Source organism: Clarias gariepinus, chromosome 15 (genome assembly GCF_024256425.1).
Source record: "Clarias gariepinus isolate MV-2021 ecotype Netherlands chromosome 15, CGAR_prim_01v2, whole genome shotgun sequence".
NCBI classification, from domain to species: Eukaryota; Metazoa; Chordata; class Actinopteri; order Siluriformes; family Clariidae; genus Clarias; species Clarias gariepinus.
Genome location: NC_071114.1, coordinates 14,559,861 through 14,587,575, shown reverse-complemented (window position 1 = coordinate 14,587,575; position 27,715 = coordinate 14,559,861). Strand labels below are relative to the sequence as shown.

Sequence of the window (27,715 nt, the reverse complement as noted above, 5' to 3'; positions counted from 1 at the left end):
CCCGACACGTAGGAACTGTTTGTTAGGCTTGATGTTGTTGCAGGTCGAGCGAATTTTTCGGTGCACACCACGTCATCGCACAACCCGTGACAGAACCGAGTGGAAGTAAATAAACTCTAGGGTTTGTTGTGATTGTAGGAGAATGGACGACCAGGAAATGCAGGTGAAAGTAAAGCGAGGTAATTTAAAGGGAAAGCATCGTCGTGCTTCTTTTTGGCCGTGTGCCTTATAAATAATATAAGTTTAGTCTGTTCCGGATTAATTTATGTATACAGTATTATTATTTAGCCAGTTAGCGCTAATACCCGTGGCTTATTGGGGTTCATCATAAAATAATATGTTATAACATATGACATGTATGTGGTTTCATACAGAGACACAGGGGCTGCCAACTGAAAAAAATATATATAAACCTGTTTGTTTGTTTTTTCGTGGCAGTGACGGATAAGTTCACGGAGAGCATGTACGTGCTGGCGAATGAACCGTCCATAGCGCTGTATCGCCTGCAGGAGCACGTGAGGAGGTCACTGCCCGAGCTGGTCCAGCATAAGGTAAGATGATGAACTGATCAGCCATAACATTATGACCACCGCCTAGTATTAAGTAGAGCGTGCGTTCTGACACCTTTCTATTGGGAAAAGCATTAACGTTTTCCTCAGTTTGAGCTACAGTAGCTCTTCTATTGGATCAGCCTTCACTCCACATGTGCATCAGTGAGCCCTGGTTGCCCATGACCCAGTTTTCCTTCCTTGGATTACTTTTGGTTGGTCCTGACCGCTGCAGACCAGGAACATCCCACATAAGCTGCAGTTTTGGAGTTGCTCTGACCCAGTTGTCTATCCATTACAATTTGGCCCTTCTCACAGTAGCTGCATTTTCAGTATTGTTACAAGGGCAGCTGAAAGTTGGTGGCATATATTAGCCAGAAATCAAACCTTTTCCTGAAGTTGTTGTGTTGGAAGCAGAAAAAATGGGCAAGTATAAAGATTTTTTGAGTGACTTTGACAAGGGCCAAATTGTTATGGGAGTTTTTCCTTATCATCGTCAACCTCGGCTTGGTCTTCAGGGACAATTTAATAATTTGGATTTATACACATTTTTCATATTTCATACACATTTCCATATCTTTTTTTTTTATTCTGTAAAGCTGCTTCGCGACAATCACTTTTGTTAAAAGTGCCATACAAATAAAATTTAATTGCATTGATGGCTAGAGAAACTTGAGGGATGTTCCTGGTCAGGATCTACTAAAAGTAATCGAATGAAGGAAAACTAGTAAACTGGCGACAGGGTCATAGGTGGCCAGGGCTTACTATTGTACATGGGGAGTGAAATCTGGCACGTGTAGTCCGATCCAATAGAAGCGCTTCTGTATATTTTTTAAAAATGATTAAGAAGTTATTGCTGGTTATGATAGAAAGATGTCAGAACACTGTGCATCACTGTTATGGTGGCAAAATTGGGACCTTTTCAATATTAGGCAGGTGGTCGTAATGTTATGGCTGATTGGTGTATTTCTAGTTTAAACATCAACATAAAAGTAATTCCCCCTGGGATTAACAAAGTTCTTTCAATCTCGAAACTTAAGTCTTGAAAGTGACATATGAGCAGAGGCAGGTGGCATCAATAATCTACCAGGCCAACACTTCTTCTGTGTTTCAGAGGTAAACAGACAACACCCAACACAGGATGTCATCTACATCAAATTACTATGCTGGTATTGAATGTTAGGAAGCATTTAACTCCACTCACACAGTCGTTGTTTTTACTACTTTGTCCTGTATACAGGGTTGTGGGGGGGGCTGGGGCCTATCCCAGGGTATGAGTGGGGTACAACATAGATGAGATGCCAGTTCATTGCAGGCCACACAGACACACACATACTTGCGCATTACTTCACACACTACAGGCAATTTGGGAACACCAATTAACCTGATCTGCATGTCATTGGACTGTGGGAGAAAACCAGAGCATCCAGAGAACACCCACCAAGCATGGAGAGAACATGCACATTCACAGACCAGAGGAGGGATTCAAACCTGGACCCTAGAGGTGCATGGCAACAGTGATAACCACTAAGCCACTGTGCCACCCACATAAACTCCACAACTAGTAAAAAATAATCTGAATGGTATGAAGTCAGACTGTGACTGATTTATTTTTAGCCCAGACAGTTATTTAGCTGAGCCATCTCATACAGTACTGTGAAACTGCCTTAAGCCACCCTTCATTCCTTCCTACTGTGCTTCTAAAGAGCCTGACCCTCTTGTATTTATTTAATGTAGTCCTCAGTAGTAGTTTTCCAGACTCCCTGAAAAACGTGTTGGCTTTTCTTTTTGGCTAATTATTGGCTTTCATTTTTAGTCGAGTCCCTGTATTTGACTTGTTTCAAAGGAATGTCTTTGTTCGTTGGTATGTCGGTATTTTGCAGTCCGTCATTTTAAAACATTTGTTCCCATGTCATTGATTTAACAGTATATAATTTAATATGAAGAAATGTGGTTATGACTGGAGGATTTTAAGACCAGAGATTTTGCACCCATTCAAACAAAAGTTAGTGATTGTCCCGCACTTGCTATTGCTCTCCAGCTCACATTGTGACTGCTGTTTATATGAGTTGATGAAGCAGATTTTGTCAGCCCTGCTCCTTTAATCTAAATCACCAGGAAACTTTAGCAACCTGTATAACCACTACTAAACTAAACACTATTCATTTGATCTTATTTAACACTTTGTGTCACTTAATTTACCACCCACAGACAGACATGCAGAGCTGGGAAGAACAAAGTCAAGGGGCAATTTATACTGTTGAGTATGCCTGCAGGTAGGAGTTTTAATCAGATCAAGACAAAATAACCAGGTAAAACCAGCACATTATGTGGAATATAACTTGCCTTTTTTTATTCACAGCGCAGTAAAAAGCATGGCCAACAGCAGTCTATATTTTAAAAACATAGACGGATTGCTAAAGCAAGCCATCGCAACAAAGGAACAGATCAGCGGTGCTCAAGGACGAAGGTAGAATATGCGTTCTTGTGCCTTTAAAAAAAAAAAATCAATTCACATAATCACACTGTTTCATCATGACCCAGACTAGACTTAAGTATTTGCTTCCTTTGCTTTGTCAAAGCATGCAAGACAGCTGTGTTTATTATTATTATTATTATTATTATTATTATGTGCCAACGTTTGTGGTGTGTGCAATGATCAATCATTCTGTTAAAAATCATTTGGATTTAGTCTGCTTCTTATGTTTTTTTTTATTTTTTTATTTTGATGCATTTTGAACCCTTTTGAGTTGCATAATTTTCTTTATTGACCAATGCATGCTGACTTAGTGTTGTGAACCCTGTACCTAATCACAGTGACTCTCCATCACACGACTCTACCACATCATCATGACAAATGGAAGCCCTTAAGCAAGGTTAGTGCTGCCTCCTAAGAAATCATTGTAAATAACAATAATAGAAAAGTAAGCCTCTAGTGTAATCCAGAGTTAAAGAACAGTGGTGAATAAATTGTGCTGTGTCATCTTTTGGACATAAAAGTAAGTTTTATTAAGCTGTTATGATTTTTTTTAGGGCAATGTATTAATTTATTACCAGATTCACAAAGTTTCTGAGCTAAAAGAAAGGGTGCAGTTTTGCAATGTTGCTACAGACAGTGAAGTGTTTCAGGGATTTTTTGTCTTTATTCAGTTTCTGTGGCAAACTGAATAATACAAAATAACAAATTTTGTAGGCAGACATTTTGAATAAGGGATCTCTTTTACCATTGTTGTACATAGTATGAGTTACTGTTTTAGAATTTTGCAAAAGAATGTTAATCTTTTTCCGTCCAATAAAAACAGCGGATGAACCAAACAACATGTGGATCTTAAATGACTGACATTTGCGCAGGTGTTTATGATCTCTTTAATGTTACTGTGTTCCTGGAAGCCCCACCCACCCCCGAGCTCACATGAGTAATCTTGAAGAATACATTCCTTTTACACTTTTGCTTTCTGTCACTGTAAAAATGATGTTTTGAGTGCTTTAATATGAACCAAAATCTATGATTGTGTATTTGACTTGGCCAACATTAGACAAGTACATACAGTTGCAGTCAGTGGTTTACATGCCGTCTCATGAACATGAATGTCATGGCAATATTGGGCATTACTATATATACAGTGTGATGTATACAGTTTTTTTTCTGTGGTCTGTGGAACAGTCCTTTTTTAGAAAAAAAGCCCCAAAGAGTTTAGTGCATAAGTTTAAATTCATTTTGAGTTTTCTAATATCAAAAATATACATGCACAATCAAAATACCACATACAACACACATAATTTTGTAATTTTCATTTAGCAAAGTCCAGTTTTTATGACTTTTCAATATGATTCAGGCTCCAAAATCTTAAAGGTAGCCTATTTTATCCATTAGAAAATGAGCTTTAATGGGTGTTCGGGTCATTGTCCTGTTGAAACACTTAATTCTGTCCAAGTTGCAACCATCTATCTGATGATTCCAGGTTATACTAAAAAACTCCTCATTGTTCCATCCTATTTGTGCAATACTACAGTTGCAGTAAAACAGCCCCAAACCCTAATGTTAAAACTACCATGTTTAGCAGATTGCTAGTGATTTGGGGTTAAATGCCTTGCCTTGCACTCCTTTGGTCAAAACCTTCCTCCAGAAGTTAATTTTTTTTATGTATTTTTTTTTTAGCAGGGGCTTCTTTCTTGGACTTCCAGTTTATGACAGCCCTGTGCCTTTGGTGTTTCCAGGGTTGTTTCTGGTCATTTTAAACAGTGTCCTCTCAGCCTACCCAAAGCTGCCATGACATTCAAGTTCATGATTTTATAACTTCTGATCCCATTTGCAATTAATATAAGTTAACAATGATTTTTCATTGGTTGCATTCTGCCACTGTTGGGCCCATGAGGTTGATGCTCATTTGTGTAAATAAGAGAAATGAAAGTCACTCTGGACAAGGGCATCTTAAAAATTGCCTTTGTAAATATAAATGTGAATAAGGCTCCAGATTCCTACTTATGTTAGTGTTGTTATATTTAGTTTTGGAATTTTTTCAGTTCTGATTCAAAATGCCACAATGCAATAAAAAAAAACATCAGTCCTTAAGAAGTAAAAAAATTTATAGTCTACCTTATGAATTTCTCTCCTTGTCTACTTGCTGTCATTTTTATCCATTTTGAAATGCACCGAACTATACTTTGTAGTGTTAAGTTTAGTATTAACATTTTCACATAATAAAAGTAGTCTAAAAAGCAATCAAACATTTTTACCACAGTGTAGTCTTTCAAGAAAATGTCCCAAGTAGCTAACAATTATTTTTCAAAAAATTAGCTAATTTTAAATTTAGTAACAATCAGTAGACCTTCTGTATGAATTAATGAATTATTTACTTTTGGGTCCATAAAAAGACAGTACAGATAGTTATATACAATATGCAAGTTTAAGTCCCCCATTTAACATTGGCTAAACAACATAATTGTAGGATGAACCTGTAGTGTTTTTATACTAGGTCTCTATTGTTAGTGCTCGAATAGAATTGCTTATAACATCTAATGTGTCATGGCAGGCAGTAGCTTCAGGCACTGTGGTGTAAAGTATACAGTGGTAAGTCTGTAGCAAAAATAATAAAAGGAACTGTAGCATTTAAAAGCATCTCAGTATTGCCACTCACACTAACGTCGAGTCTTTGGCGGTGGCTTTGCGAGTCAGCACAGTTCTCATTTCGTGGTTGATGCTGTTCCAAGGCTTTGTTTGTGTCTGGAGCAGGCTGGATTCACTAGACAGGGTCCTGTGCATGCGTCCACTCTCACCACAAGCCTCTCTTTCACTGGAGTACTGTTTGGGCTGTGTATAGGAAAACAGGTGGTTCATGCTGTCTTCACTGCGTTGTCTTGTTGTCTTGTCTCTGAGGCTAAGCTCTGATGCCACTGTGCAGATGCCAGTGCTGCTCTCTGGGTCGTTCAGGTACACGGTATTGATGTGTTGGTTGTGAAAGTATTTGGATATACAAGTGGCCCGGACCAGAGCATGAATGACTAAAATTAGCAGCACCAGTACACCAGAAGAGAGCACACACACGCTGGCTATTCCTGTCTCGATCTCAAAGACCAGCAGCATGTAAATGGACAGGGCTGAAATTTTACAGAAAAAATATGATTAACAGACCAAACAAGAACATTTTGTACAGATCCTATGTACTTATGTGCCTTTGACTGCTTATATGTCAATTTATTTGGTTTCTGCAGGAAAAGGACTATGGATCCTGGAATAACAAGAGACACTTGCGAGAAGCAGAGTTCTGGCATATGAAGTACAGTTAGGAGTCTGTTGAAAGGACTATTTCAAAAGTGAACCTCGCTTCGTCTGAATGTGACGGCCTCTTGCATTGCGACTCTGGCAACTCGACAGAGCTTTGTGAGGAGTGAATGTGAATGCTCTGCCAGGTTCTCCATTACAGTGCTTCGTCCAGTGTGTGAAGGAAAGGATTGTTCTAAGTCTCATGTAAATATATTCAAGTAGCTTTATACTGTATTGTACAGTGCCACTGCATTACAATGTGTTATTTTTAAGCTTATCTCATATGTTGCCTAAATGCACTTTTTAAAACTAATTTAACTTTTGTCTGTAGTATGTATGTATTTTAATCATTAAAATATGACCACATAATTATTTTTAGTTGACTTGAAATGGTATTGTTGCCAAGCTTGTTGCCCACTTACCACCCAGGTAAAAAGAAATTCCAACACAAAACAAGCCGATAGCGACATGCCGAATGACCCTGCTGTCTGACAGGAACCATTCAGCCCTGATGGAGGAAAAAACAGAGGTCAAGTTCGCATTATTTGATGCAAAAGTTTTAATTTATAAATGTTTATCGTAAATTTGATTAGCTTTATTAAACAATTGTGCAATTGTACAATTTACAAGAAATAATGGAAATTAAATAAAACATCCTGACACAAAATGTGACAAAAGAAAAATAAAATCAGTGTGTTTGTTAGGATTTTAACACCCCGTAGCTGACCAGTGAGTTACTTGCTAATTAAACTTTTGTGAAAAATACATTTCTCAATCTAGGTAGCAGGTTATTCTCTGTCGGTAATAAAACTACTTTTTAAAGCGTAATGCCACAAATCATGCTTCTTTATCTGTGTATCTTTAACATGATTCATTTATTACCTGGTTAAGTAGCAGTTAATTAACAATAACATGATTCATTTATTATGTTAATACCTGGCAAAGTGTTGTATTTCTAAATAGCTTTGAAATACAACAAAGCTCCCTAAATTTTAACTATATACCTTAAATTATTTTTCAAGATATAAAGATAGATCCTGAAGGTACAGAATGTGTATGTTCGATGGTACCATTTCAGAAAGATTACAGTTTGCTTTTTGAAGGCAAAAACAGATAGATAGAGATTTACTGTAATTGTTTCTACCAGTTCTTGCACGACAGGATATCATATCTGTATGTAACATCAGTTCTCGTACATTAAAAGTCCAGCGTTCTTGTATATTCACTGTACAGACTTGATCCGAAGTGAAAGGCCATTCATTCATTCATTTAAGCATTTGCCATAATGCATTCTTTTTTACACACTAATCCATCTTCTGTGTTTGTGTGTTTAGGACAGTAGATCAGTGCCCTTGTGTGTGTTTGCCTGTAGGTGTAAATAGTTGCCACAGAGGGGTTTCCATGGCGCTGGGTTTAATCCTGCACTGGAATGTATCACTGGGTTTGTTAACTTTGTATGAGACTTTATGCCGTCATTGTCCGAAACAATCATTTATCTAAAATGATCCAAATTATAAACTTGAAGAAATCTTAGTGAAGGGCGCATGAACTCTCCGCGCGCGCGTGTTTGTGTGTGTGTGTGTGTGTGTGTACCTGTGTGTGTGTTCTCTCCCTGTTTCGGTGGTAAAGTGCGCGTGCAGGAGGCAGATGATGGCCGAGCTGGAGCTGAGAGTGAGAGAGAGCGCAGACATCACGGCGCACAGCGGCTTTAACACGGCCCACGTTTCCCCCGATCCAGACTCCTTCACCGCGGAGTTCAGGTGGAAAATCAAACTCGCCGACATCAGCGACATGATCGCCGATAAAAGCCCCAGGAGCGCCAGGACGAGGAGAGCCCGCTGGCTGTAGCTCATCGCCCCGAGTCCCGACCCGAAGGATCTCTGCGACTAAAATGGAGCGCCAGGGACTCACTTCCTCACTGCGGCTTTCTCGCCCCGTCTGAACTTAACACCGGCTCGGGAACGCGCTTTTCTCTCTCTCTGCTAGTGCTCTCACCGAGTATGCGATGTCTCCTTCAGAATAATAAAATAAAGAATTCCCTGAAACAATGAACGTTGGCAGTCCCGCCGCAGACAGCGCAGCTAATCACTCCAACAACAATCACCGCTCCTTAAACTCTCACTACCGCACCGAAACACACCGACTGTTTAGGCTACCAAGTGGAGTTTCGGATCAACACGGCATTCACACACAGACGGGATTGTTACCCCAGCAGGTGCAATCTAAAGTACCACCCTTGAGACCCCCTAGCCAGGCCAAGAATAAGAAGTGAACTCTTTCCGTGGTTTAGTGGTGTAAACTGTAAGCTACTCGTTTTCCTTCTTGGAAATGCGACTCACACCAAGGGCTAGTCTGTGTTTCGACGTAGTGTATGTTCAAGTGATTTTGTTAAAAAAAATAAATAAATAAATAATAATAATAAAACGGATTTGTTGCATCCAGTTCATCTTTAAAATGTATTTATTTCAGTACCTTTCAAGAGAAAATGTTTATTGTGTCTTTCTGTAAGAAGAGCTGAGGAGTTACCGTGCACCAACGTTCTGACCACAAACCGAACAGAATAAATAATCACTTTTCGTCATGACAGCGGAACTTTGACACAATTACGACACTGCTCTGACATTCGATTTTTATAAAGCAACATTTACAAGTGTGACATTTGTGATTCTGGGTGTTACAGGTTTATAAGTAGCTGACCATTTTCTGTCTGTGACATTTGGTATATATATATATTTTTATAATGCCTCACTATATGACCAAAGGTTTGTAGACATCTGCCCATCTTACTTTTAAATCCATACTTGTTTGGACATTGACACACTTTTCATATTTTATCTCTGCTCAGATTGTACCTACAAGTGTGCAACATTGTTTTCGTGGGCACCTGTGCATACCCCTATGCCATAGCATGGCTCCACCAGGTTTAAAAGATGATGTGGTATACTTTTCCTTTCCTTCTCTAAACAGTGCACTTCTCTTCCAATTATTCTAGTCCAAGTTAATCTTGTATCAGACGTGCATTTTTTTTTTTTTTTTTTAAGATTTTCCTGTTTGTCTAATCTGGCATGTTTTCTGTTTTTCAGTGATAACAATGATTTGCATCTTGAGGTTAACCCTCTCTCTTGATGAATTTACATTCATCAAAATGCCTGCTGATTGTAGTCTTTAACAATGACCTCCCCTACCTCCTCCAGAGTGTTTTTGATTTGGCTAGATGTGTTAAAGTTTTTTTTTTATTTACCAAGAAATAAATTTTGTGATCATCCACTTTAATTGTCTTCTGTGGTCTCCAAGGCCTTCCGGTGTTGCTGAGTTTACCAGTGCATTCTTTCTTTTTAAGAATTTGTCAGGTTGTTAATTTAGTTACTCTGAATGTTTTCGGTCATTTTGCTGATACGTCTGTTTCTCTTTCCTCTTATTTGCTTGCATTGGTATCTCTTTGGACCCATATTGGCAGCGCCCATGAACTGCTACTTAATGCAAAGGCAATGCCAGACCTTTTATCTCCTAATTTTTTCATAAATAACTGAAAAACAGTCCATAGCTGGATAGCTGGATAAAAAAAAGAAAAAAAAAAAGGCTATAATTTGTAAAAGGCTAGTGGCTTCATCCCAAATTTATTGTAGTGGTGTACAGAAGCAAATTTTAAAAACTGTACCACCATCCAAATACTTATAGACATGATGTATTGTATGTGCTGTTATGGCAAATTCCAAATTTAACCCTGCTTTACGGTAAATGTAACTCTGTTTTTATAATGTAATAAATAGGGGAGTGGTTCAAGGTTCCCTAGAAACTACTCCACAAAGACATGGACAAGCTCCACAAAGACAAGCTGTTCCACTCCACAGCTGTTTTCTCACCAGACCTTTTTCCATCTCGAGGAACAATAATCCAAATATTGTATGCCAAAATTTTACCTTTACATTACAATGTACATATTCCATTGTATCACACAGTGGAATATGTTCCAATGAATACCACTATTATTTGGACGATAGGTTTATGTTACAAAGCGTTTTTAAATAATACACATACCAAACCCTAAATTATACTTCTGAATATGCTGCTGACAATTATGTGATGAGTAAATGCACATTGCATACAAGTATGCTCTATGGAGGTACTTTTTGTCCTGAATGTTGTGAGACAAGCCAAGTCTACATTATTTCTGATATATTTACCTTGCAAAACCAGTCAGCAAGTGGTTTTTAATGCTTCGACCTTGATGGTGAGAGTTTGCACACTACCTTTGCGCTTTTCGTAGTAAGACAAGCCTGATACTAAAAAAAAATATACACAACGAAGAATCGCTTCAACATATGCATACTGGCCAGAGAAGCTATTTCTGAATTCAACAGGCCCACCACATGCTCAAAAACATCAAAGCCACTGATGTTGTCAAAAGCAGAAGTGAGAAGTTTCAGGAAAACAAAAAAAAGTGCATTTTCCAAAGGTTCCCTCATTCAGTGTGAGGCCTAGTATAACTGTAATTTCTTTGTGTAGTGTCAAACAAATGATTTTAAAGTCAACACATTCTAGACCATGTACATTTTAAGTGAATCAATCTTTGTGCAATACTGTCTTGTTTTCTCTTTCACCCATACAGAACCACCCAACCATACCCCCCCCCCCCCCTTCCCATGAAGCCATTTACAGGTAAGGATCCTCTAGTGTTGATTCTCTACTGGACTGAAGGGAATCCAGATGTGTGCAGCACGGGCCTGTTGCTCTGGGACTTTTAGCAGGAGGTTGCTTCTTCTTGCATCAGATGACATGTAACCCCTATTTCCCCAGAGAGAACCCTCAGCATGCTTGTAAGAGACAATGAGTAAAGCTCAATGTGCAATATCCCTGTCACGTTTTTGTATAAAATATTAAAACATGGACATGATTTTTTGGACTATTTCAATTATACTTAATTAAATATGTTCATAGTCCATTTACATTTCACTTTCAGTTTTCCCTTGTATGATTTTAGTTAAATATAAAACATGAGGACAAATTAATTAAACAACCACTCATCATTTTTACTGTGTCTGTAAGTGTATGTCCTACTGACATTTATATCCACGGTGTGGATTTCTAAGCCCTATTTTCAGTTCCTGCCATGTCGAATTTTTGTCTACAGTATGCCGTCAGTGCATAGAATCCATGTGTGTCTAAAGTTAGCTACTCAGGTGTCCTCTTGTTTGCTTGATCTGCTCATTTCCAGTTCTACTATACTAATGGTTTGTTTTGTTTTCCTATTAGGTCATGTACATAGTACATCATATATATTACCAAATGTATGTCAGCTTGCACAGCTTGCAATTGTGTGCAAAAATACAATTTATTACAAAATCATAAATGCATCTAAAATAATTTATAATAAACAACAAGTGATGTTTACTATTTCTGGTCTAACATACATTTATTTGCAAAAATGATTTATTAAAAGAGGTGGAATGTTATACAAATCTTTAAGAGTATAACAGCTTCTGTGTGTCTTCTGAGACAAAAGAGTGCATGAGAGTAAAATGAAGTGACGCCTGAGTGAAGTCCGCTTCAACCAATAGTGTGATCAGTGGGCGGAGCTATGCTAATTACTTTTCAAAGCAGATGCTAGTGTATGAACAGCTGGAGGATGTGTTTGTAGTCAAGCATCGCATAGACTCAGAGCTGCTGTTTGCCCTGTACTCTTCATATCAGCATCAGGTGAGTGAGATAATAATATTAATTAAAGGTTTTTTTTGAAAGAGTTGTCTATTATTACATATTTGTAAAGTTGCAGCAGGGGCAGCAAATGACCTTGACTGCTGTCTTTATAGGTAGTCTTTATAGGCAAACTATTTTTTTCCAAATTGAATTTTTCTTAATCAATATGTCTTATGAGTAGTATGCATAACCAAACCCATAGCCAAACTACATAAAAAGCATATGTCCAAATGGATGAAGCCTAATTTTGGTCTACATGCTGAGTTACTTATTTTAGAGCCATGACCGTGAAAGGAATGTTGGCACCTTCCAGTTTGGAAAACATATTGAGTCAGTGTTTATTTCCTTTTTTATGTATTTTCAATGCAGACTTTCTGTCCACCAGTTAGAGACTTGCTAATGGTGTAACCGTAGTACTGACCTGTAAATAGAATAATCCACCAGTTACTACAGTAAATACAGTACTTGCTGGAAAGACTGTGAAATTTAGGTTATAAAACATTCCATGTAGAATGCAGAAGATATGTAATTACTACTACTGTAGTAACTTGTTTTGCACATGGGTCATATATAAATGTAGGAAAAGAGCATGCTGGACAAACAATATAAGAATTATTAATTAATTAATTTTCTCTTTCAGTTTTATTCAGTCTTCTCAGTTTTATTAAAGCTTTGTAAAATGCTGATGGGGTTTAATGCAAAAATTAAACCTTAATAACGTTGCCCTATCATTTAGAGATGACATAAGTTGTATAAATTGCCGCAGACCATAGCCACTCGTGCGAATTGTCTTAGTTTGGTCTATGTTCTGTTACTTAATATTATAAATACCAGGGCTGATATTATTCTTTCAATAGATAAAATGTATCATCAGTTTATCAGAATTTATCCTCTAAGATGGAACTTGTGGGGGAATCACAGTGTAAACCCTAAACTATAATGGCCAATAGAATGTGGACACCTGGCCATCACACCAGATCATACCCACTTCAACACCATGGACCGTACCACTGAGTTGGGTCCTCCTTGCAGTCATAAGAGTGTTCAGTCTTTTAAGAAGGCTTTCCACTTGTTTTTTCGAACATGGCCATGGGGATTTGTCCATTCAGCCACAAGAGCATTAGTAATGTTGGGTGAGGAGGCCTGGGGTGCGGAGTTCTAGTTCATCTCAAAGCTCTTAGCGCTTCAATCACTTAAATTTATACACTCCATGCTTGGCAAACGATCTTTGCATTGTCATGCTGGAACAGGTTTGTAACCCATTCAAGTTTTAAGTGAAAGGGTTCTTAATGCTACAACCTACAAACATATTCTAGACCTTTGCATGCTTACAACTTTGTGGCAGCAGGTTGGGGAAGAACCACATGTTTTTTTTAATAGAATTGTGAGAGTGAGTAATGTCAATTTAGAACACACTGACAGTTTCTGGACGTTTACAGGGCAGACGTGTAGAAATAACTATTATACTTGCTGCACAAAGAATATAAAACTCATTAAAAAAACATGTCCTAGTCAAAATGGGGCCACCTTAGGTATGAGGTCTGGCCATGTTCTGTTTTTTCTTACCACACCAAACATTTATGCATGCTTGCTAATAAAAAATAAATTAATAAATGTTTAGTGCTTCATGGTTCATATGAGATCTTTACTCATGCTCCTATTTGTCTCAGTCATATCTCTGCACCAGCGTTGTGGATGTATGTATTTCACATGCAAATGGGAGTCTAGGTTGCTATTTCTGGCGAAGTTTAGTTTCTTATCTCATCTGTGTCTCTGAGGAGTTGAACATTTGATACCTGAAATTAGCTTTCTGTCTGCTGATTTTAAATGACAAACACAAATTACTCAAAATATATAAATTTTTTAATGTAAGTAAAGCAATATTAAAAAAAAAACAGTTAAAGTGATAAATTTATATTCGTTTACTTATACTCTCATGTCCTTTAGGTGTTTTTACACAAAAGCATACTATACAAAATATTATTAATTATTAAGTATTCATTATTCAAACCAAATAATTTTATTCTGGACTAAACTTTGATGGCATAGTCAAACTTTTACAGCATAGTCAATAATTTTACTTTTTATGTAAAATGCCTCCTTTAGGAGTTTAGTTTATCAGCTGCGAAAAGGTCATGATGAAACCTTTTTTGTTTTTTGTTAGTACTAAGTCAGTGTTATTCCTATGGCGGTTGTAGTAATTAGTCTCCTCGGGCCCCTGTGGGAGAGAAATGCTGTAGTGTTGAAGGTCCTCTATGGTTGCGCATCTTCTTTTCCACTGATTGACCTCTGGGAAGTCTTCAGAGGAAGCAGCACTGCTAAAGGCTACAAAGCGAAGGCGAGCAAAAAGGTGCAAGTGTCGAATAACTGGGTTATCAAACATTAAATATAGTCTTAGAGCTGTAGGGAGATTGTTGTTCATACTTCTGCTTTGGTGCTTACATGGGTTTTATTAAAGTAAGTCTTTTAAAGCTGTTAAAGACGTTTGCATAAAAAAAAAAACTTAAACCTCGCGCAAATTCCATCAAAAACATGATAGTTTATTTTAAATTGACATTTGCATGTTGATATACATGCAAGGATTCTTAGTATATATATATATATATATATATATATATATATATATATATATATATATATATATATATATATATATTTATATATATATATAAGGGTTCTTTAATTCTTGACTGGGGTTTGTTCTGGATCCGCCGCTCACAGATAAACCGTTAAGTGTTGTCGCTGAGGAACAAGCAAAAGAACTGAAATAAATGTACCTGGAGTGTTTAAAAAATACAAAAATACAAATATCAACATGCTACATTATTATGTTGTAGTACATGAATTTTGTAACTGAATTTTACATTTAGAATGTCAACATTTTAAAATCTTAATGCATTAGTTTCCATATATATATATATATATATATATATAAACAATCTTTATTTTTAATTTATCTTTCTTAAAATAGTTATAAAGTAGGACTCAGTAGGAAAATATTTTTCTTAAATCAAAAGTTGGGTCAAAGTCTATATACTAAGTTGCATTTGCACCGATGTATAGCTCTGATTATGAATGTACCCTTTTGCTGATGCATTAGCAAATTTGAGGAACTAGGATTTAAAGCGACAGATGTGGAGGTTTGTGATAAAGATCTCTTGTCAGAAAGACCACTTCCCTGCATTTCTATTCATATCTGTACATGCTAACTGTCCGGTGTGAACATGCAGTCACCTGTGAAATGAATAGGCGAGAACATTTGTGCTTTACACAGCGTAGGCCAGCGTCTGCTTTATAAGGTAAGAATGGCGCAAAATATGGATTCCTCTGGATTCCTCGAACTCTGGGTGCCAGGAGTGGGCGAGAGGGAAGCGGGCATTGCTGGGTCATGGGAACCGCAGCACTGTATCCGCTCACCATTGAGTTGGAAACACCAAAAATAGCCGAGGTCAAACATGTTTAATATGAGAGGCCAGAGGGAAGAAGGGATGGATGGCTCAGAGAGTTTTTGCATTAGTAGATAGATTCTTTTAACTGCATAGCAGCATCTATGCAGAGAGAAACGAGACGATTAACAATCCAAACATTTTTAAAAATGGGAAATTTTTTGTAAGGAGACTGTGTTTCTCATTCTCATTATAGTCTAAAGAGTTCAGGTTTAATATTTTGAGTTTGAAAATATTAAGTCAGGCATAACTTAATTTAACTAAAAAGTTCTAGCTTTTTAAAAATGTTCAGCCTTTCTCTAACAGAGAAACCATCTTCTGTATGATGTACTATTGTTAAACATACATTCAGTAACCATCTTGGTCAAGGTAGTGGCAGGTCCGGAGTGTATGCCAAGTGTGCAACTGGATGGAATGTATCTATATCGTCAGGCATCATGCACCCGTAGATTCACACACCTTTGTATGTAACAATTACACCTACATTCATGTTAGGAGAAAAAAGGGAGAATCCACACAATCATGTCATGTTGAAGTAAGTAACCTGAGCAAACTGAGCTGAGAATCCTAGAGCTGTAAGGCAGCAGCAATGTCCAGCCACACCACCTTACTGCAATTATAAATTCATCATCTTCATCTTCTATACCGCTTATCATGTACAGGGTCGTGGAGGCCTGGAACCTATTCCAGAAGACTTTGGGCATGAGCTGGGGTACACCCTGGACAGGGCACACACCCAAACAATTTTTACTGGATTTCCAATATCATTAAGCATTGGGCTTCATCTTTTGGAACTTATTCGTCACGATTTTATGGAGAACCTTACAATTAAGGGTTTTCTATCAAAATGCGTTCTACATACAGTACAACCTTTTTTAAAAAGCTTTAAGCTTTAATCTTTTGGTGTAGATTAAGTGTACATACAATTTCTGTATTATGGAATTTTTTAGACCTCTCTCTTTGGATCTCTCACTCTCTATATTTTTTTTTAATCTTTTGCTGGCTGCAGTTCCTTAGCGCACAAACTTTTACCCGTTTGCAGTTTGCTCATGGGAGAACAGGGGGTGGACAGGAACTAAACCCGCACCGAGACGTGCTGCTTTTATTTTAATGGTGGTGAACCCTTGCCTGTCGCACTCCTTTAAATGGAGATGGCATATATTTAACCCATGCCCAGTGGAAATGCAAACACTCACACTGGGATTGTTCAGACTTTGGGGGCGGTAGTCTGCACTAACTTTAGCCCTTTTCCCCCTCAGGGGTGTACATACACACCCACCTGTCCCAGGCAAGGAGGCAGTGGGACCAGTTGCATCAGGACCAAGCACCAATTCCCAACTTACAAAATGTGAAAACAATACTTTGTGCCTGAGTGGACTAAATAATATTATACGTTCTATGTTTGTTAAAAATATTTTACAGAGTTTGTTTAAAAAAAAAATGTGTTATTGTGTAATATGATCTAGTAGTGATTTTGGGCTAGCTTAATAACCTACCATAATGATGCAAAACCCTGATGTTTTTACAGAACCATTCCTTGTAAAAGAACATCATGGGGCGAAAGAAAATACAGATCTCACGGATTCTTGACCAGCGAAACCGTCAGGTACGATTGTATCATGATTATCATGGTTAATGATGGTTAATGATGGTTAATTATTATCCTTATTTTGATTATTGATGATTATTATTGTTTTTTTTTACTGAGAACACATAGATATTAAATATATCATATAGTCTGAGGCTAAAGTTTACATGCAGATGTTACACATACTTATGATAATAATGAAGCATCTGTGTAACCTGGATAATCTCATTTTTATAATGGCTTGAAACCAGATCAAATGAATGATTTTGTGATGTAACTTTTAGGAAAAATTTTTACTTTTCACTTAAACCTGTTTGTAGAGCCGCAAGGTTCTTCTCAGCAGCAGTTTTACTGTTAATCGACCAGCTTTAAAACGGTAAAGTCTTGTGAACCCCCTGTCTGTGGTTTCTTTAGGTGACGTTCACCAAGCGTAAGTTTGGCCTGATGAAAAAAGCATACGAGCTGAGTGTGCTGTGTGACTGCGAAATTGCTCTCATCATCTTCAACAGCACCAATCGTCTCTTCCAGTATGCTAGCACTGACATGGACAAAGTGCTCCTTAAGTACACTGAGTACAGCGAACCTCACGAGAGCCGAACCAACACCGACATACTGGAGGTGAACACAAACACACATGGCCTGCCCTCAACTTTCCCCATATAAATAAATACCCAATCATTTTTTTTTACCTGGAAACTGACATAACATTTTTTTTATTGTGCAGAATAATAGGAAACAGCTATGAAAGTAAAAACTTCCTTTATTTTTTCTATATAATTCCCTACTGTACTAATGCACTTATCCCAGCGTTTCACTGGATACCATCAAGGTATAAAGATTTCTCAGTACTCCAGAGCCATGACCAGACTGCCTATGAATTTCTGAAACCCCAGCCTCCCAGGAACTCCTTTAATGGCCCAAAACTGTAGAAATTGCTTGGTGCGAGGTCAGCACTGTACAGGGATTTGGCAACATCTCCCAGTCAAGTTACTGTCATGTGTGCCATGTGCAAGTGGTGTTCGTAAATGATGATGTGTGTATAGTTTCCACAGACAGATGCGTCTCTTCTGCAAGTTTCTTTAGGAATCAGGTGCTCCACTCGCTGAATGTTCACTGGAACAACTGCAGTAGGCTCTGAGACACCTCAGCCCGGATCGCACGTACAGCCTTATTTAAACTATTTGAACCATTTAAAGGTTTCGCTGCGGCTAACCCGCGTCTTATACTGTGCTCCGTAAATGTCAATTGTTCAAAATATCAAAAAAATAGCAATCATTCAAAATGTCTTGAGTTCAAATTTCAAATTATCATTGGTGCCTCACATACAAAAGATCAGGGTGTCAAAGAAGCAATGTTTTATTAACGGTCTGCTGTTATAGGAAAACAGTCAATCACAAAGTTAATCATTTTTACTACTAACAACACGTTTTATTCCACTTTGCTCTCAGCGATTTGACAGCATTAACAATAACTAAACTTTACTAGGCAATGACATATTATACTTTTGTGTGTTTGTCATTATGTTTAATGTTGTGGAGTTTCTGTGAAACAAGTTAGTTCCTGTTATCACTTATGATACAGCAGCTATAAATAGTAATTCCCTGACTTAGAGTCTTTTTTCGTCGTCAAAGACAACTTCACAATGTCCACGATTATACATTTTATAATCCGTTTATGTGCAGTGGCGCTCATAAAAGTTCCCATTTTAGTCATTACTAAAAGCATACATGTAGAAATTCTATTAGAGCTGCTGTTATGGAAATAGATCTGATTCAGGATTTACATACACCAGCGGGGTTAAATCTAGTCACTAATGAGTTAGCTTTACATCTATGAGACTTACAAATAATTATGAAAATTCTATTTGACAGTATGCCAGGTTACACAAATATTTGTTTAAACAGGATGTACTATCTAATTTATAATTATCACTATCACACATTGCACGGATCAGTGATATGTGAATCGTAGTATTACTTTTAATAGTAGACGCATCTGTTGTTCAATTGTTCACCTTCAATAGCAAATACAATCCCACGGATGCACAAGACATACCACATGGCCTGGAAGACTAAAAACCTGATCAGATCAGAAAATACACACAAGCTCACACACATGGCAGCTATATGTGTGTCATGGTTGTGAATGAATGTACAGTACTATAGTAAGATTTTAAACTATGGTAGGAAAAAAAAAAAAAACAGCATTGAGATTGTACTTATTGTACTGTATTTGAAACAATTTTTTTCCTGTCTTGTGTTTGCTGATGACTGAAGACCTTACGGAGAAAAGGGCTGGGCCTGGATGGAGCTGAGCTTGATCATGAGGACAACATGCAGACAGGCCAGGAGAAATATTTGCTGAATGAGGGCATGGATCTCTCAATTTCCAGGCAACGTTACTATGTCAGTATGCACAAATAAAAGTTATTCAAAATGTAAAAAATCACAGGTTTGCTTGTCTTATTATATAGAATTGTTTATGTGCCTATAATCAAAAAAAGTTTGTTTCATTCCAAAATGTATTCCATGCCCTGACATATACAGTATTTCAGAATATATTGCCTATATCTTGACCATATTTAGAGGCGTATTGTTTATATTATATTAAGTCTCTGTGCTTCCTTTCTTGAACGGCCATAAAGCATTAAAGCCCATATTATTGTTTTTGTCAAAATTGTTCATTGAGGATGGAGGTCTTCCAAGAACAGCAATCATTATATTTCATTCTAATATCTTATATTTTAAGGTGGTTTTAAGCTCTGTTCTTTCTTCACAGGCTCCATCTATACTTCCTTCAGAGTCTCCGATGCTGATGAGTGTTGGCTGTGAGAACGGTTACCCAACAAACACCAACCTGGGAGCAAATAGATCATCATCCTTCAAACCTCTGAGCTCCAGGCCTGGGTCAGCTGGTCCTGCTGGAACCAACCCACACTCCGCACTCATGGGCACACATGCAGGTTAGGACAAAACTTTATATATATATATATGTACCTCTTATAAATGCAATATCATTTCCAAAACTGCAAGCACTGATTACAAAAACTATATAAACAGAATGTGGATTGATGTCAGATGATGTTTGGTGGTGTCTCTGCAATCCCACCTGATGGATTGTCCCTGTCGAAATGTTTATCACTGCTTTTATTGCTTTTATTTGTCTTTTTGCGCACATGCTAATTATAACCAGAAGTGCTGTGTGTCAACCGGCAAGGCAGGTAAATGCGTGGGGCCCCAGGCCAGTAGGGGGCTCCCAAGAACTGACAAACTTCTTTATTATTGAATGGTGAAGAATGCTAGCTATTGAGGCCCCCCTGCAGTTATTTTTTTTTTGTCTAACCCCCCAACATCTGATTAGAAGTGTCTATAAACCGTACCTGACTTCTGACATACTTTCATAGACACGAGGTATACTTTAATGAAGTATTATGGCTTATAACCTCTGATATTTTTTGCACTTTTCACACAGGAAGTACAGCTATGAAACAGCCCCTACACTCATCCGCACACACTCATGAAATCACATGTGAAACAGTAGTTGTAGGCAGAGGCTGTGGTTTTTATGCAGAAATTTGCACCTGCTGGACATCTTGAAACAGCCTCCTCATAAACCCCTCCACTGCTATTAGTAGTAAAGAACATGCATCCACAGAGTAAACCACAAGGTCAGAGTCCACTTCTCAGTGTTTGCTGCGATGCTATGTTTGGAGGCTGGTGGCACAGACTTCAGTTTAACCCATACGATAGTAAACCTGTACACCGAGAACTAGATGTGAGGCTACATATTTAAACGTGGTTTTCTTGAATCTCCAGTGCTGCTTGAATGTGTCTAGGGTGCACTTGACACTTCTTGCTGCTACCACCACATATACAGATGTGACTGAACGAAAAAGGTCAGCTGTTACAATGACTTCTCCTTTCGGCAAGAGAGAGTGTGAGAGGTTGAGATGGTGGGTGGATAGGGGTGAAAAAGAAATTCGCCCACATCTTGTTTTCACTTCCCATATGTCTGCGCGTGGGCGAAGGCTTCGGCTACTCGATGTTTTCCCATGGCAACCTGAGCCGAGCGCTGGATATGAAGACTCCGCCTCCACTGAGCTTGACCAATGATGGGCGGCGTGGAGAGATTCATCCAGGACTGGGTGTGGCTCGTGGCAATCTGACCAATGCGGTAAGAGATTTCTTCTAAAGAAGTCACGCATGTAAAACATTACAAATCGTTATTTGTTTTTGTGTGTGAGCTTTTGTAGTGCTGTCTTGTAGTAATCTATTCATATTTATACTGTAATGCTGTTGAATCCGTGAAGTAAAATCTCTTTTCTGTGGGATAATCTAAGCCGCCTTACCATAAAGACACAGCTTTCACTGTCACAAGCAGAATAAGTTCAGCCCTTATTTGTCACATACATATGGTACCGTACAGTGAAATTCTTTATTCGTTGCATATCCCAGCTTCATGTCACTAGACAGGGGTCAGAGCGTAAGGTCAGCCATATCATGTTGCCCCTGGAGCAGACAGGGTTATGGGCCTCGCCCATCAGCAGCAATATAGAGCAGCTGGAGCTCGAACCGCCAACCTTCTGAACCGTAACTCAGAGTCTTAACACAATGAGCCACCATCCCCTTTGAAACTTAAAAAAAAAAAAGATGCCGGAGAGGGAATGATGTTTACAGCTCCTATAACGTAAGCGTAAAAGGGGATTAACTTGTCTTGTGGATGATTCATAACATTAAATGAAACAACAAACAATTATAGGTTTGATCACTTTTAAGCAAAAGATTATAAAAATTAGGAAATTGCTAGTGTAAAAGAGTAAAAAAAGAATATAGGTCTGAGGGGTGAATTGGACATATCGATATATCGATCATATAAACACTCACACGTACAATATCTTTGGTTTCTTCATTTTTTGATGTAAGCCTAATGCTGCTAACAAGTCATGAAATCTACCATTTAATAGTTTTATTTGTCTACATTTCTAACTTGTGGATTGACCTTTAAGCAAGTTAGATTGCGTTAATGAGAGCAAACTTGCATGTAAGGTTTTTTAATTGCCTTGTCAAAAAACCTTATTCAGACCTCTTTCTAACAGCTTTCAAATAAATTAATGAACATCATAATAGTGCCTTGCTGATTTACAGTACATATATTTTTTTTAAATTGCATGATAGAGTAAGATTTGGCAAAACAGCCATAGTTACGCTGCTATGAATAATATCACAGCAAGTGAAACTATCTTTAATGTGGTCAAATTTATACGGTGACGCTGAAGTACAAAACAGTGACATTTTCCAAAACACAACCGCATTCATAAAAATGCAACATTTCCCATAACACAACTACATTAAAAAAAAAACGCAACATTTTCCAAAATACAACCACATTTCCCCAAACACAACTGCATTCCACAAAACATGACCACATTCCACAAAACACAACATTTTACAAAGCACAAACACAAAAGTTGTTGTGTTTCATAAAATGGTTTATTAGTTTGTGAAATGTCTGTATTTTGGTTGTGTTTTAAGAACTGTGGTTGTAATATTGGAAATGTCATTGCGTTTTGTACATCGGGCCACCCTTAAATTTATTTATGATTTGTTAATACAGAGTTGCAGCAAACCAAATATAATATTATCTTCTCGTCCTCTAAGCATATTTTATTCAAGTTTTAAGCAGAATTTTCTTCTTTCATTGGCAGATAACTTTGTTAATTTTAAACATAATTTCTAGAAATAAGCAAAATGATCTGTCAATAGAACAAGAACTGTATGCTTTAAAATTGGCTTGAGGTCTGGACTTTGACGAGGCCATTTTAAAACCTTGATTATTTTATTTTTTAGCCAACCTGATGTAGATTGACTCGTGTGCTTGACCAGATTTTGACCAAACTTTAGCTATTGAACAAATGCCCTCATATTTGCTAAGAGTACTCTGGCATGCAGAGGAGTTCATGGTCGACCTGTGGCTGTAAAACAAGCCCCTCCACCACCGTGCTTGACAGTGGATATGAGGTGTTTCTGTTCAAATACTCTTTGGCTTCCCCCAACATGCCACTAAGGCATTAAGGACAAAAAACTCTACTTTGGTTTTATTCTTTCTATGGGACATTGTTTTAGAAGCTTTGTGCTTTGTTCAGGTGCAGTCATGTTTTCGATTTTTTCTTTGAGCAATGCAGGGTCTGACAATTGCTTCTTTAGGAACATTGCTTACGTCTTTTCCTCTTGGCATTGTGTTAACACACACCTGAATGCTCCAGACCAGCAAACTGCCAAAACTTCTGCTTTTATTGAGGTCTGCACATTTACTGATGATCAAATAAACAACAACATATTTTGGTTTCATTTTTGTTAAATAAGCAATGTCACAGTGAAACAAGTTATATGTTGTTGTTCATTTGAGGTTGTATTTGCCTAATAATAAGACCTGCTATAATCAGAGGATTTTTATTATGTTTTTACACAAAAACATAGAGATTTAAAAGAAGGGCAGTAACTGTTAAATATGATTGTATAGAAAAGAGAAAAACAGCAATTAGTGGAATGTATTATTGAGTACTGTGGAGGCAGGCAATGCTTTCTGATCCTAGTGTGCAATAATTTGGACATTTAGTCATTCAAACTGCTTCCCTTAAATGTTAGCTAGATTTCCCTCATAGACGTCAGCCATCATAGATCCATCCATAGGACGTTAGCAGACATTAAAATGATTGATACTTATGATTAATCTTATTAGTCTTGCTAAGTACATTTGGCATATTATTACTCTTGTCTAAAGTATTCGGAATGTCTTTGTTTTGTTTTGTGTATCAGAGAGCGCTCTATCAGAGCATGCACACTGGAAGCCACATGATGCCCATAGGGAAGGCCTGGAATTATGGGACTTCAGGTAAACACAGAGCTCTCTTCAAATCAGTGTTGAGATCTTATTCTAAATTCTGTGGATCATAAAAGTAATAGACTATTGTCGCTTTCTAAAGAGTTTTGCCACCCGGGTTACGCAGTGGGTTTTCAGCGCAGCTCTGCAAACTCATGGCAGCCTCTCACGCAGCAGGAGCCACAGCAATCCGTGATCCACGCAGGGTGAGATTTCCACTAGAGTTCTGAGGGGAAAATACGTACAATGTTTAAGGTATACATATATTATGTTGTATTTGTTGCTCTATGTACAGGATGTCTTCAGGTGGAGGCTGTTCTTACTCATCCCAAGGCTCCTCCCCATCATCCCCGTCCCTCTCCTCCCTTAACCTGAATATCAAATCAGAGCGTGCATCTCCTGAACACACTGTCTCCCCAGCCACACCTTCCTCCCATCATTCACCAGCTGGTGGTCCTGACAGAATGAGCCGGCCACCTCCCGGGTCATACGTATCCATGGATAAGGAGGAGAGTGAGTCAACTTTAAAGCACATGGAGTCCGGGGATGGCTGGCAGAGATAACTGTACACACAGCCTCGATGAGACTTATTTTAAGAAGTACATGTACAGTACAATGTTAACATAAACAGTGTTTCTAGGTTTCTTTCAGAAAGGAAATGTAAAACCTGACTGCTCTAAACATGTTGTCTTTTGATTTGAAAAATTGGTCAAGACCAATTATAAATCAATCTCTTCTCTGGTTTATAAGAAATGACGGTAAAATGGTTCACTTATAACATAGGCCTAAATTATTACATGAGTAACTATTATCTTACATTGAGTAGCCATTGTGCTGATTTATTTTCATCTGTTTCTGATTGAGGCTTTGAATAATTTTAAAAAGGACGCCCCAGAGATGTCAAATCTTCTCCAGACAGAGTTAGAGTGCGTGCAAGTTTAATTCCAAACATGTAGTCTGTTAAAAAGGGAAGAACAACCACTTAAACAGATGGTATATAGGTGTGGCTTCTGCTTGGTTGTAATGAAAACTTGCGCGCACACACACACACACACACACACACACACACATACTGCCACTTTCTGGAGAGGATTTGACACCTGTGCTCTAAACTGTCTAAAGCCGCTGTTGCCTGATAAACCAAAAAATCTCAGGGACTCTGTGAACATCATCAATCTGTACTGCAGCTCATTTTCTACCTTTTTCCCCTTTGGATTTCTGTCTCTTTTATTGAAAAAAAAAAAACGTTGAAAGATGATACCTATTACACACCAACACTTTCTGAGAAAACACAGGGCACATTGTTACATGACTGTAGTCCAGAAATGTCTCTGAAATCTATTTTCTTACATTTTTTTAAACACACTGTACATATATTTTGCATACATAACCATAAATGGACTGAAATCCAGTATCCAACTGTTTTATACCTGTCTGTTGATTATGGCTATTTTATTTTATTATGAAATTCTGTTTTTAATATTTTAATGAATATTATACTTTGCATAGAAATACTGATAATAGTTATAGTTTTTGTTCTCCTTGTTGCTTACCCTGTGTCATTTATATGGATTTACAGTATATATAGAGTTGTTTCTGTCTATGAAAGAAAGCCAGGGTTTATTATTATTATTATTATTATTAGTTCAGGCTTTTCACTGTTTTTCCACAAGAGGGCAGCACATATCAACCACAGAGCATTTGGCTCAGTTTTAGCTTGTGTGGATTGTTTCCATTTTGTAAAAAAAAAAAAAAAGAATAATAATAAAAAGAAAATAAAAAGTAGTTTCTACACTTGGTTTGTGGCTGAAGTGAGTATTATTAATATCAGCACGTGTGTTTTTTATTTTTATTAATATTAATAATGTTGTAAAATTCTGGTTCCGTTCATTTGATTCTGTTCACTATAACGACACGTTTGACACCTTTTGTTTAAGTCGGCTAAAAATAAAATGCTGCAAAATTTCCCCAGAGTTTCTGTGTGAAGTTTCATTCTGCAGGTTTGCACTGAAGCTGTGAAGCTAATGTAGTGAACATGGGGAACTTTTTAGAATCATGGAAAGCCTTATGCCTTGTTCATTTGCAGCAAAACCTGTCGAGTTGTTTCTGATCTCAGATGCGCTAATGGCTAATGTGGTTTTCTCAACAACAACAACACCAACAAAATACAATTTGCTGTTATAAAATGTTTTCCATCTTTTGCAACAACCTTTCTTTTTTCATACAGTATTGCTTAATGCTCCTAGACGAGTAATATGTTGAGTTTTAAACACAGAATTAGCAAATACACAAATTCTTGTTAACTAGCATTAAAGCTAATAGAATTTGAATAATTTATTTAAATTCAATTGGTTAATCTCAGCAGATAAAATTACAATATCATAGAAGATGAGGGGGAAATAAAAGCCTTGATTGAAACTGAAATAAGGGATGTTTCATGGAAAGAAGTATTGCAAGCATGTGACTATAAATTAATTCATACATAAATTAAATGTTTTTAATGATTATATTATGAAAGTGTAGTGATTTGCTAATAATTGGCTCAAACAGGCAACAATATTTTTATGGTTAATTTAAAATATGCATTGTTACAAAAGAACCTTCACACATGTCTCGATTGTCTTTTACCTTTACATAGCTATTTGTAAATTAAATATCAGAGACACAAATGATATTTAAACAGTTAAACAGGGGGTCGGACTCTGCATGTATAAGGATTTTGTCTTAATACTATAATAGTCACTGTCACTATTCTGGATCTTTTTCTAATTGTGTGTTAATAGGCATTCATGAATAATTTTGCAACATGGCAGTGTAGCCATCTGTTTTGTCTGTCTGGTCAGAACTGCAGGGTGTTTGTCTGAACAATGACATGATTTGTGTGTGATGATGTTTGACATTTATACAGAATCTGACTAGAATGATGCACAAGGTGTCGGGTCAGTTGGCTGGGTTGTTGTTTAGCTGGTTGTATCCTGTTTAGAGTTATTTAGGCCCATTTAAACATTATATGTAATATAATATAATATAATAATGAAGACATGTTTATAATGTCTGCATTAGTATGTATTATGTACAAAACCATGTAATATTTCCAAGCATAACTTGCAAACTAATCGATGAATAACATTATTATAATAGCCTGTAAAGAAAGCAATCTTTATACTCCCTAGCAATTTTTTCCCTGATTAGTCTAACTAACAAGTGGTTTTTTTGTAGCCACACTGTTGTTTAGTTCCAATTTTGAGTTCTCATCACATTATGCATGTGGAAATGCTTTTACATTAACTATCAGATTTTTATTTTATTTTTTATCCTGCATCTTTACTAAGCATTTACATTCATATGATTATCGTTCATGATTTTGGTTCTTACCACATTTCTTCCATGAAGTTGAAGGTTAAGGACAGTTCTTACAAGTTTTAATCTGTTGAAGAGATTTTAACCCAGTTATAGTAACTTGATGCAGTTACTTAATGGAGGCCAATAATTTGACCCCTATGAAGCAATTTTTTAATCCAGGCAGTGTATTTAAAAAGCCAAAAGTTTAAATGAAAGTTGCATAATACAAAAATATTTCCTGAAGATCACAGGAAGAAGAAAATTCTACACTTATTTTTTCACTTTATAACTTAAATTTAAGTTAAGTAAAAATGCAATGAAAAATAGATTTTAAATAGATCATTATAATGTCCTTGATCTCCTCTGGCAATTATTATGGATGCTATTAAACACATTATTTGCTAACTCTAAAAACAACCCTCAGTCTTGATACTTTCTCCATTGGGCAGAA

The 27,715-nt window shown here is 37.2% G+C and overlaps 3 protein-coding genes across 4 annotated transcripts; 2 read left to right on the top strand and 1 right to left on the bottom strand.

Annotated features, from left to right (window-relative positions):
- The first annotated feature begins 52 nt into the window (after positions 1–52).
- Positions 53–6,684, top strand: borcs8 (BLOC-1 related complex subunit 8). Of its 2 annotated transcripts, XM_053513089.1 has the most exons (6): positions 53–179; positions 439–551; positions 2,760–2,824; positions 2,911–3,018; positions 3,366–3,424; positions 6,261–6,684. In XM_053513089.1, the coding sequence occupies exons 1-5, from the start codon at positions 143–145 to the stop codon at positions 3,400–3,402; spliced, it is 360 nt and encodes a 119-aa protein (XP_053369064.1). In that variant the 5' UTR covers positions 53–142; the 3' UTR covers positions 3,403–3,424; positions 6,261–6,684. The 2 variants fall into 2 exon arrangements, with proteins under 2 accessions (XP_053369064.1, XP_053369063.1); XM_053513088.1 differs by lacking the exon at positions 3,366–3,424.
- tmem221 (transmembrane protein 221) lies at positions 5,102–8,492 on the bottom strand. Its single transcript, XM_053513084.1, has 3 exons — positions 7,906–8,492; positions 6,735–6,820; positions 5,102–6,146 (listed from the first exon to the last, which is right to left on the bottom strand). The coding sequence occupies exons 1-3, from the start codon at positions 8,163–8,165 to the stop codon at positions 5,683–5,685; spliced, it is 810 nt and encodes a 269-aa protein (XP_053369059.1). The 5' UTR covers positions 8,166–8,492; the 3' UTR covers positions 5,102–5,682.
- A 3,450-nt stretch (positions 8,493–11,942) lies between these two features.
- mef2b (myocyte enhancer factor 2b) lies at positions 11,943–25,883 on the top strand. Its single transcript, XM_053512604.1, has 9 exons — positions 11,943–12,009; positions 16,984–17,061; positions 17,458–17,661; positions 19,320–19,448; positions 19,822–20,005; positions 21,071–21,216; positions 23,859–23,934; positions 24,026–24,128; positions 24,218–25,883. The coding sequence occupies exons 2-9, from the start codon at positions 17,008–17,010 to the stop codon at positions 24,483–24,485; spliced, it is 1,164 nt and encodes a 387-aa protein (XP_053368579.1). The 5' UTR covers positions 11,943–12,009; positions 16,984–17,007; the 3' UTR covers positions 24,486–25,883.
- The last annotated feature ends 1,832 nt before the right edge of the window (positions 25,884–27,715 follow it).

Excerpts from the sequence above, each read along its gene's own strand:
- borcs8 (XM_053513088.1), top strand. The coding sequence starts at position 143 with ATGGACGACCAGGAAATGCAGGTGAAAGTAAAGCGAG. Across the intron at positions 552-2,759 it reads CCGAGCTGGTCCAGCATAAG|ACAGACATGCAGAGCTGGGA; the intron begins GTAAGATGATGA and ends TACCACCCACAG. Across the intron at positions 2,825-2,910 it reads ACTGTTGAGTATGCCTGCAG|CGCAGTAAAAAGCATGGCCA; the intron begins GTAGGAGTTTTA and ends TTTTATTCACAG.
- tmem221 (XM_053513084.1), bottom strand. The coding sequence starts at position 8,165 with ATGAGCTACAGCCAGCGGGCTCTCCTCGTCCTGGCGCTCCTGGGGCTT. Across the intron at positions 6,821-7,905 it reads GGGAGAGAACACACACACAG|GGCTGAATGGTTCCTGTCAG; the intron begins GTACACACACAC and ends TTCCTCCATCAG. Across the intron at positions 6,147-6,734 it reads AATTTCTTTTTACCTGGGTG|CCCTGTCCATTTACATGCTG; the intron begins GTAAGTGGGCAA and ends GTAAAATTTCAG.
- mef2b (XM_053512604.1), top strand. The coding sequence starts at position 17,008 with ATGGGGCGAAAGAAAATACAGATCTCACGGATTCTTGACCAGCGAAAC. Across the intron at positions 21,217-23,858 it reads GTGGCAATCTGACCAATGCG|AGAGCGCTCTATCAGAGCAT; the intron begins GTAAGAGATTTC and ends TTTGTGTATCAG. Across the intron at positions 24,129-24,217 it reads CAATCCGTGATCCACGCAGG|GATGTCTTCAGGTGGAGGCT; the intron begins GTGAGATTTCCA and ends CTCTATGTACAG.